The sequence below is a fragment of the Prunus mume genome, linkage group LG3, assembly GCF_029339155.1.
Source record: "Prunus mume cultivar Tortuosa linkage group LG3, ASM2933915v1, whole genome shotgun sequence".
NCBI classification, from domain to species: domain Eukaryota; kingdom Viridiplantae; phylum Streptophyta; class Magnoliopsida; order Rosales; family Rosaceae; genus Prunus; species Prunus mume.
In genome coordinates, this window is record NC_142700.1 from 778,341 (window position 1) to 789,384 (window position 11,044).

Consider the following 11,044-nt stretch of genomic DNA (forward strand, 5'->3'; position numbering starts at 1 on the left):
TTGATGCCAATATGATGTTGCTTATATTAGAGGAGCTTAAAAGTCCTCATAATTTGTTTTAATGCAATCCGGAATTTCATGAAAATAAAAGATCTACCTGGGTACCTCCGATTTGCCTGCTTTTATAGGCGCTCAAATAACCTTCTCACAAGGCAGACCCCCAGAAAGAGAGAAAAAAACACACCTTTTCGCACTACTAAATTGGAGAGTCCCTTTCTTTTCAAATAACACGGACCCACGATAAGTAAAGCCAAAAAGATTTGATGAATGGTATTTGAATGATTTTGATTATGATTGGAACAATGGTTAGAATACAAAGCATGATGAAGATTCCATATTACAACTGAATTAGCAACAAGGCGAACACCCATGTGGCGCCACCTCCCCATTGTTAGTCCTGGCTGTTCCAATTCGTCGGGCCAAAGACTCAGATACGCTAGGTCATCAAAAAGAGCATGACACAATTGAAGGCAGGCATGAAAAAATAATCAGGTGGTTATTGTCATGTTACACATACACTCGTCACACCGTGGATACCTATACACACTCCTTGCCTTGGGCCTTGGTTGGACATGTTTAGTTTGTCTAACTGCCTTTCTAATTCTCTGCTCGAACACACGCCATTCAATAGTGGAGTTCTTCATAAAAATGCTCGCGAGCCTGCGTTTATTTGGTCGTATCGTTGGCATTCTTCCTCCACCATAGTATATTCGATAACCAGACACCAAGGACGATAACTGACTTCCTGAATCAGTCATGGAAAATGCATCGGCAGCAGTGCAGCCTATGAAGTCCAGTGCTGCTAACTACAGAAGGAACTGAATTAGTCATGTAAAAGCTGCAGTAAAACTGAAATGGAATAATCTTAACATTTGACAGCATCTTATTACCTGGGATGAAAAATTCATGAAGGGTTCAAGTTCAGTTGGCGTAAGCAAATTTTCTTTAGTCACCAATTTAGGATACAAGCTCGTCAAAGCATTCATCCTTGATCTCCCTCCATATAATTGTGAACCTGCCACAAATATATGTGTCTTACGGTTGAAACCAAGAGCAGCAAGCATGAGTACTGCTTCTTCAGGTGTTAAAGGACATAAGCCTTCTTCCCTGAGCTCTGCAGGAGTAGGCAGCCTGAAATGCGTAGGAAAAGACCATAAAACTCAATCTCATTGTTCAGCTAAAAAGCATGTATAAAATGCTAAGTGCAAGAACAGAAACCCTTAAACCAAATGGGCTTCTCTCATTCTACCATTAATATCATATTATGATATTATGAACTAACAAAAAAATAAGCACACCAACCAAATGATATACTGCATACATTGTAGTCTTCTTGAGAACTGTCAATGCAGGGAAATGGATTTCACGATATGCTTCCAACTCCTTTCTCTCTTCTTCACCTCCCCCAAACTCACACAAAGAATGAGCTACCATGTCTATTTCAAACCTCAGGTGTAAAGCGAGATATCTGGAAGCTTTCTTAGAATGACTTTTATTTTTCTTGATTCGTTTTGCATATGAACCAACCAGATAACGATCCAGAGGTCCAGGGTGACCTTCATTTTGACGCAGTCTTCGAAGAAGTAAAGCACCAACTTCTTGTATCTTCGGGACAAATTGAAGGGCATAAAAATTACATCTGCATCGAAGTCTCTAGATGAAGTTCCTCAATTAGGAAGAGTGGAAAAAGATAAATGGTAGGCAAGCAAGAAAGTGAAACTTGGGGAGGATGAGGATGAAAATCCACTAAAAATTTCCTAGCCAGAAACTCTTAAGGGTAGGGTTTTAGAAGCTTATTGTGTACCTGCAACTGAAATGGTATTGGATCAAATGCCAAGCGATGCCCAAATCCAAGAAAATGTACAATTCCATTCTTAAGTAGAATAGGGACAATGTTTTTTAAGTAAAAACTTGGCTTTGCCTCTTTGGGGATGTCTGCATCTGTCACCTGGAACAAATTGTAACAAGTAGAAACAAACTCATCACAGGAGCAAACACTTTGATGGTTAAGAATATTTAATTTCGCTCAGGGACTTACAACACTACCAATTGCTTCCAAATCTAGTGACTGTAGCTCCTTAGGGAGTTCCTTCACTATCCGAATATCAGGAGTCAAGTAGTTAATAAAATGCTCCTCCTGATAGATATCGCCGAATTGACTATGAAATCACACAACTTCTTGTCATTAATTTTAAAGGCAAATATATGAGATTAACAAAAATTAAAAATAAATCACTAGTTATACATGAAGTTAGTATAATCAACACATTATTATTATTATTTTAAAGGAAAACAATAAGTCATCACAAACGCCAAAGACACTAATAAAACAATTATTTTTTTTATATAAAAAAAAGTCGAAAAGAAAATGACTAAAGAAAATGATAATGGAGATGTCCCAAATAACGCATGATGAAAAGTCAACAGTAAGAAATTACAAAACGCCAAAGCCACTAATAAAACAATGATATTAATAAATAAAAATTTAAACCTAAAGTAAAATTATAACGAAGATATCCCAAATAACTGGGGCATATGAAAGCATTCGGGGCTAGAAATTTTCATTTCATACCCAGCAGACCAGGAAATGCAATTAATTATTTGAAGGAAGCACACATGAATATTATTATTTTAACCATGATCAATATGAATATGAATAATGAAGCAATTATTATAATCAACCCCAACAACCCTCCAACCCTATTCAAGTTTTGAATCCAGAAGTTAAATGCAGCTTTCTTTTATTACAAAACTGACATCAACCATACGCATAAGAAACAAAGAAAAATTCTTGAGTGGAAAAAAAGAAGGAAGGAAGAAATAGGTGACCTCACATCTCTCCATATACTGCTATACAAAAATTTGGGAACAACCAGGGTTGAATTGAGTAATCGTGCAACAGCGACAGCATTGCAAACCTGTACCCAAATAAAATACTATTAGGTAAAGAAATAGAACCCACATCGAAATAAGGCCCCATAGAACCACATTCTATGTTTATGTTTCTAAGTTATGACTCAGTGCAAGTTCATAGAATTTGCACACAAGTAATCCTAAAAACAGCCGTGAGCCTCAAGCATCACTTACAGCCACTCGCTGCTGGTTCATCCCACCGTTTGCAGTGACCAAAATGTATCCATTCTTTCCCTCTATAACGTACCACAGAAAAATGAATGTTAGAGCCAGCTTAATCCATTAGTTTTGCAATCTTCAAAATGCATAGATAAGGACTTGCATGAAAATATGTGCTTCCATCCACACTTACATGTGAGAGAGAGAGAGAGAGAGAGAGAGAGATACCATTAGGTTCCCAGCTCCGTTGGTCAGCACAAGGTTTCCAAGAAGAAGCAGGAACAAATGGCTCCAGCCACAAATCTTTCGGCTCAGGTTTATTCAGTCCCTGCATCATATCAATGAATCAGCCACAACAAGTGATTAGAACGAGACATCATCAATTAAAGCCTGCCTTAACTAACTAAACTGAAATTCCAGTTAACCAGATGAGAGTACCTCTGCCAATGCATGCGCAGCTAAATCTAACATCCGTCCGTAATTACCTTTCTGTGCCTTTTTTTCTTTACCAAGTTTTCTCCATTTTTCCTGCAAACATACCAAGTAAGAGCCAAAAAGGAAAATCTTAGGATCCGTAATGTTTCATTTTCAGTTTTTATTTTTATTTTTAATTAAACATAGGAAAGGAAAAATGAGAAAATAGTGAGAAGAAAGGGGATAGATGTGATGTGAGGGAAGGATGAGAAAATGTACATGGTATAGTTCATAAAATAAAAACCAAAAATAATTTTACATGTAGTTCTTAGTTTTAGTTTTGTGTATTCTCCCTCATTTCTTCCTCGCATCTCTCATATCTCACCTCCCTCCCTCATTTCTCTCATGTATTTTCCTGTATCTCTTAAACTTTATATAAAATTTATATAAAAAAAAAGGGGGGACTAAAAACCAAAAACTTAAACGTAACTTAAACTGGCCCTTAACAATTTCATTCCGACATCAACTCATGTACATAATATTAGGGATATTAATTTGAACCTTTTGACAGAACATGACCAATCAAATCTGACGGCAACTCTTTTTCCATGAACAATCTTATTGCAATTACAGCAAGTCAAGCTTGACAGTTTGATAACCTGAAGGCTATACTTAGCAAAATCACCATCCTTTATTGAGGCAATAATGAAAGGGCATATGTTTCTTTGATATAATCTACAATTCTATTCTTTCTCAAATACCTGAATCACATTGACTAACCATATTGCAAAGCAACCCATCATACCTCAATGAAAAATATGCCTCAAATTCAATAGTTTAGAGTTGAACCAAGAAAAATTTAAACTTGCCCAACATGCACATACCCGAACGGTAACCGATACCGAAGCCACAGACGAATTCCCGGAAAACCCAGATTCAGAATGGAGCCCATGATCTTGTAGCCGTAAAAGCATCACCCAATTCATCAAGAAAAACAAAACCAATAATCCAATCACACCCACAACAAACTTTACTCGCTTTCTGCTATACCAAGCCCTCCCTACTTTCCTCTTGGCCCTCCTCTGCATCTTCAGCTCCTTATCGAACCCCCAAAACAACGGCGTATATTGTGGATCACACGTGTCCGAGTTGGCGAATCGAGTGGGGCCGAGTCGCGGCGAGTTACCAGGTGAGGATTGGCGGCTCCTCGGAGTGGTGGAGCCAGAGCCGGAGCGGTAATGCAACAGGCTGGGAAAGGAGGTGTTGGGGTCGGGCTGAGCTGAAGGTCCATCTTCTTCTTCTTCTTCTGAGACTGGTTTAACTTGAATGGCGTTTAAGGACATTGATTTGTGCTCGGCTCCTCTGGATTTGGCCCCAAGAGCTAAGAGAGAGAGAGCCTGAGGAAGAAACGCTAAGAAGCCGGAAGCGAAACGAGTGCGATAAGTCTGCTCTTCGGGTCCTTTTGCTAAAATGACTGTCCGCAATTTGCTAAAAATGGAAGAACGAATTGGAGTTGTCCTAGTTCCAACTGGGACTTACCGTATCTATTTTGATTTTCTTGTCCGTATTCTTGAAGATTGTCTGCGGTCGAGTTTAGGATAACGATTTTCGCAATGGCCAATCAGATTAGCTTTAAAAAAATTAGACTTTTTTTTTTTGAAGGTTTCGATTATTATCCTTATCAATTCGAATTATAACTGAACTTCATTTTGGCTGCTGATTATAATTGAATTTTGAAGGTTTCTATCGTAACTCATGATTTAATTTATAATTATTTACTTTTCATGCAGACTATTTCAACATCAAATATGCCATCATGTGAGTGTACTACATCATCAATCACATTTTGCATTGCCTCTAGTTTCTATCGCATGAAATGAAAGAAAATAAGAAGTTGATTTACATGGCTTTCAGAAAAATAAATAAGCCAAAACATTTAAACAAGATAAAATTATCTGCCAAGTTCCAGCAGGCATCTGACTCAAATTCTGTCAGAATATTTGCAATTATTTGCATTGCATTGCATTGTTTGACAGTGTTTTTCAGGCTTCTTATTATGTGCAAATAACTCTATGAATCATAATTACATATATTTTTCGTCTAAGTTTAGTACATATTGCATGTTCCTCTACGCTTCTGTGTGTTTTATCCAAACCCTGGCCTCTGTATATAAAAACTGCAAATATCTTGAAACTATGTGCTTCAGCCATCCCTCACCTCCACACATGGTAGCTAGTACATGAAACAGCAAATACCAGCAGGTTTAAGATGGCTGCAATGACACCACACCCAAGTGGTGTGATTGAAAAGGCACTTGTCTCCTTTGATACGGTTGGGTTCGAATCTGCTAGAATCTTTCCCAGCAGAAGAAAGCAGGAAAGAAGGGAAAAAAGGATGGCAGGGACACTTAAAATGACATGTCAATTGCTTCATGATCAGGGGTCTTGTACGAAAAACCAGATTCGTCACTGGAACGTCTTTTGACCACGCTTGCTCTTTGCACTAAGCGCACCAGTGCTTGTACAACTTCAGACATGGGAGGCCGAAATTCAGGTTCCGGCTATGCAAAAAGACCAATAATGTAAATTGGTTATTATAAAAGATGAGATATGGGAATTTATTTAAAGTGACATACAAGGAATATATTTAAGGCCATTTATTTAAAGTGATTTTTGAGAATTCCCTAGTTTTTAAACCATCACTACCAAGTATTAAGCTGCTCTTAAAGGCCATAAGAGGGCAACTAATTGGTATTATCATTCATAAAGAAGTTACCTGAACACAGAGGGCAATGATGTCAGCAAAACGTGAAAGAGACTTCGCAGGATACATGCCATTTAGTGCAGGATCAACCATTTTTGCTAGGGCATCTATATCATGGAGTTGGGGAGTAGCCCATCTCACAAGGGATTGTTCTGACCTCACCCTTGAACTAAAAAAGTAGAAGAATTTGAGGAAAAAGGGAAACTATTAATCAACATTAAAATGAAATCAAGAAACTCCAGATCATAAACCTGACAATTCAGTAAAGTGGGACAGGTATACCTGTCTAGTGGCTTGCGACCAGTCAATAGCTCAAGCATCACCACCCCAAAGCTGTAGACATCACTTTTTACAGTGTACACTCCTGACAAGGCAAATTCAGGAGCACTATAACCAAATGAACCTACCATCTGAGTTGAAACCTGTGAATCATGAAGTTGAATAAATCAATTGGACAAAAGTATGAGGACCGCTCACAACCCATATTTAACTCCATCCATTTACCTGTCGCTCTGTGTTTGGCGTCAGAGCAGCTAGACCACAGTCAGATAAGTGGGGATTGAGCTCTTCATCAAGTAAAATATTTGCTGACTTGAAGTTTCTATGCACAACGGAAGGTAAGCAAACTTCGTGCAAGTACCTGGCAGGCAGAAGGGGTCTTTAACTTAAGAAGTGTTTTTGAGTAATCATTATGCACCTTTAATCCACGTGTGAGGGTGTGCAAACAGACACCCACACACACACACACAGAGGCTTAAATTTCATATACGTGTAAGTTGTAACTTACTCTAAAGCTCGAGCTGTGCCAAGTGCTACTCTAACACGGGCATTCCAAGTCAGAGTATTACTGCCATCTTCAGCAAAATGAAGAATGTCATGCAAGCTCCCATTTCCTATATGCTCATAGACTAGAAGACGCTGTCCATGCTCTGCACAATATCCGGCCAGTGTAACAATGTTTGGATGCCTCAAACGCGACATATTTGAAACAGCTTCAAGAAAATTATCTTCCTCTTGTAAGGATAGTGCTGCATTGTCAATTTTCTTAATGGCCATTATCTACAGTAGGAAAAATAGAAGAAAAAGAAATTAGTTGATGTGCCACTAGTCCTATTTGGTACTACAGGAGAAATCAACCTCAAATAGAAGTCAGAGCTCAGGGTGCCAAAATATAGTTGACCCTAATTAGCAAGTGAAGGTAAGTACAACAGATAGGGCAAGAAGTATATGGTGGAGATAACTCCATCTATTACTATTGAAGACTGAAGTCTATATCATGGGTAACAAACTAAATTTGATCTTATTTTAACCTTTTACTTGCGTTGAGCATTTGCACATCATAAAAACTAAATAAGCAAAAGGTCATCATAATTTTGAACAATGCGACCGTTAAGATTAGTCACACTCCACACAGCAAGGACAAAAGCAAATAAAGATACATACATGCATCAATGTGTGTGTGTGTGTGTGTGTGTGTGTTTATATCGTGTAGGGAGAGAGAGAATGAGATTCAGGACCCTTGCACAGTTCCCACCAGCTAAAAGTAATGGCAGAACCATCGATCTCTTATAATGGAAATATTTGTTACATTAGCTAATCCAACCATCACTAGTTTTAAACACGTCCATACAACATTGTTTTAAAGAAAAGGAAGAAAACAACAATACATAAACAAAGGTACCTTTCCATTAGGGAAATCTGCTCTGTATACACGACCAAGAGAACCTTCACCAACAAGAAATTCTTGACTAAAGCTATTTGTTGCTGTTTGGAGAGTAGCAACCGTATAAGGAGTAGCAGTGATAGGTGATTTTATCCTTTTTATTGATCCATTTTTATTATGTAACCTATCAACTACCAATATTTCTGCAGGTGGGGGCTTGAGATCAGTTATAGTAGCCACACTTTTTACCCTCTGCTCTTGCATCTCAGTGTTTACTGCAAAATAGAACAGGATGCAACATTGAAATGGTTAAGATGCTTAGAGAAGACCATACACCTGCAAACATAGGTAAGCTTTAGCTCTGACTTTTTGGGGAAAATATATATGCTAGTCATTGTCAGAAAACTATCAAAACTTTTGAGTGTTACAATAAAACATAATCTAGTTTTAAAGAAATCACATGCCTCTCAACTTATATTCCTGTATATTAAAAAGCCAAACTCCAAAATTAAAGGGAAAAAATAGGGGTGGGGAAAGAGACTCTACCATTACTTGTGGGAACAGTGAGACTTCCCCCTGAAGCTCTTGCAACACGGTCCTCCCTTTTATTTTTGCGAATGCAAAAGGCAAGAGCAAGTAAGATAATGAGAGCAGCAACAACAACAGAACCCAGAATTATCCCTACCAAAGCCCCAACTGTCAGCCCTTTTTTTGAATCACGTGATTTTCCATCAGAACGCTCTGGATGTGTTCCAGATCCAGAATGATTGTGATTCTTATCGGATCTTCCTGGGGGAGGTGGGTTATACGGTGGCGGTGGAGGAGCAGGACCATTTTTAAAAGCATTTCCATCATAACTATTTCAATTTTAAAGAGCCAAATTAGACATGCTTAAAAAGTTGAGCACTAAATAAAGATCTGCATTGAATAAAAATGGCACTTACATAAAAGTATGAATTGAACTAAGCTCGTGCGGTATCCACCCGTTGAAATGGTTGTTGGCGACATTTCTGTTCAAGATAATGAGCATAACAAGATAAGAGTAGAATCATAAATGCCAAACTAAGGAGGGAAAACACACTTACAAAGTAGTCAATGGCAAACCCGTAAGAACATTGAGGGAACCAGTCAATTGATTGTTCTGGACATAGCTGGCACAAATTGAGATGTCATTACAAGTGATAGCAAATAAATAGCATAATATTCACAAACAGAAATTTCACAAGAAATCAGCACTTCAAGAAACTCACAGGGAAGAAAGATTGGTCAATGAAGTGAAGGAATTAGGAATATCACCAGAGAAGTTGTTAAGAGATAGATCCCTGCACGGAAAAGCATAGTGGCCCATTATATGAAAAAAGTTTTCAAAAAACGAATCCTAGACAACGCAGGCAAAATATTCATGACATCAAGCTATCAGAATGCTTATGAATATATATATATATATATCGCTAGAGAAAGGTATCTTACAAGGTTGCAAGGCCCACAAGATTAGCAAAAATGTCACCAACTGACTGGGATAGTGAGTTATGGCTAACATTCCTAGGAACATGGATTTCAGAAACATGTCAGAACAGCCTCATGGAATGCATAAGAAAGTAACAATTCTTAAAGTTCAATACTGTAAACTCACAAATAACCGAGAGAAACCATGTTAGCAATGGAATAAGGTAAATTCCCAGTGAAGTTGTTCCTTGCAATATTTCTGTGCATACATACACAAAAAAGAAAAGAAAAAAAAAACAATTTTGAGTGTCATAGTTGGCAATGAAAACAACTTCCAAAAACGAAAGAATGAATAAATTAATGAATGAACATTACAGGCTTGTAAGATTTGGAGGTAGCTGATACGGGAGTGTATCGTGAAAATTGTTGTCACTCAAATCACTGAGGAACACAAAGAACTTAATATTAACAACTCAGAAAATCAATGAAAATGATAGAATTTGTTATACTCGGAAAAGCCCCCCAAAAAAATCATAAGAAAAACAGGATGAAAATATTCTCACAATTTTCTCAACGACAACAGGTCAGAAAGCAAGTATCCCATAGTTCCACTGAGACCTAACCCAGAAACCTCTCTGTTATAACAACAATAAGACACATTAACAATGTCAATAAACCAGTTGAATTAATTGTATAAATTCAAAGCCGCATTTTCAAAATATAGAATCATACATTGAAACAACAGCTGAGCCCTCACAAGTTACCCCTTTCCATGATTCTCCACATGGATCACCGCCACTAATTTTCCAACCAGTTAGCTGAGAAGGACTGTTTACCGATGTGTACAAAACCTGAAGTGCTTGAACTACAAAGCAAAGAACAACACTTTTTTAAAAGCACGCAAATTTCTTACAAAAGCTTTGCTACATATACACTGCATTTCTTTCCCATCTGGTAAAAGAAATCGAAAATTTGAAAAATGGGGAAGAGTATCAAGCTTAGATTCCTCTGTGCAATCAGGCCTGAGCTGAGCTTTAGCCAAGTTATGGTAAATTTCTCATTTTTCCACGAAGCAAATCAACATTAAACGGGGAAAAAAGATAAAAGGCCTGTGTATCTTCATCTTTGAAGAAAAAAATGCATAAATAGATCACAAAATCAAAAAACCCCAAAGTCAAAGTCCATTTTCTATCTAAAAATCCACATTGCCAATCAGCACTACCAAATCCATAAATCAGATGCTTCCCGGAATTGAAGCTTAAAACTTTTTTACAAAATAAAAAGCATACCATCAGAAGCATCAGTGGTGCCACTAACGAGAGGCAGAACAGCAAAGGTCGAAGCTATTAACACAAATCCAGTGAGCAAGCGAGGTACAGAGAACCAGTGAGCGAAGTTGCGATCAGCCATTATAGCGTTTAGAAGCAGAGAGAGAGAGAGAGAGAGAGAGAGAGTTAAGGATGGCGAGGCTCATGCAAGAGAACCATGGAGGCGCAGGCGAAGAAGAGGAAGAGAAAACCAAATGGTAGCCGGTGGGGCTGCAGGTAGTAGTAGTTGGAGTAGGAGACGGGCACCAGTAATAAGAAGCATTGCCATTAAAGAAAAGAGTCAGAGTCTCAGAGAGTGCGATGGAGATTCGAAGCTTGAGTAATTAAGAGAGACAAAAAAATAAAAAATAAAGTGCGT

At 38.0% G+C, this 11,044-nt stretch overlaps 2 protein-coding genes across 2 annotated transcripts; both read right to left on the reverse strand.

Moving 5' to 3' along the window:
• Positions 1-259: 259 nt before the first annotated feature.
• On the reverse strand, positions 260-4,994 carry LOC103324436 (O-fucosyltransferase 2-like). The gene is made up of 10 exons (XM_008226491.3): positions 4,371-4,994; positions 3,511-3,600; positions 3,301-3,400; positions 3,088-3,149; positions 2,830-2,918; positions 2,039-2,159; positions 1,805-1,948; positions 1,322-1,653; positions 891-1,131; positions 260-806 (listed from the first exon to the last, which is right to left on the reverse strand). Exons 1-10 carry the CDS (start codon positions 4,827-4,829, stop codon positions 489-491), a joined length of 1,956 nt encoding a protein of 651 aa, XP_008224713.2. The 5' UTR covers positions 4,830-4,994; the 3' UTR covers positions 260-488.
• Positions 4,995-5,421: 427 nt separating this feature from the next.
• Positions 5,422-11,044, reverse strand: SRF8 (STRUBBELIG-receptor family 8). Its single transcript, XM_008226536.3, has 16 exons — positions 10,648-11,044; positions 10,091-10,223; positions 9,922-9,993; positions 9,734-9,799; positions 9,546-9,617; positions 9,383-9,454; positions 9,163-9,234; positions 8,998-9,063; positions 8,857-8,922; positions 8,459-8,769; positions 7,931-8,187; positions 7,037-7,308; positions 6,754-6,889; positions 6,532-6,671; positions 6,262-6,418; positions 5,422-6,046 (listed from the first exon to the last, which is right to left on the reverse strand). The coding sequence occupies exons 1-16, from the start codon at positions 10,766-10,768 to the stop codon at positions 5,894-5,896; spliced, it is 2,166 nt and encodes a 721-aa protein (XP_008224758.1). The 5' UTR covers positions 10,769-11,044; the 3' UTR covers positions 5,422-5,893.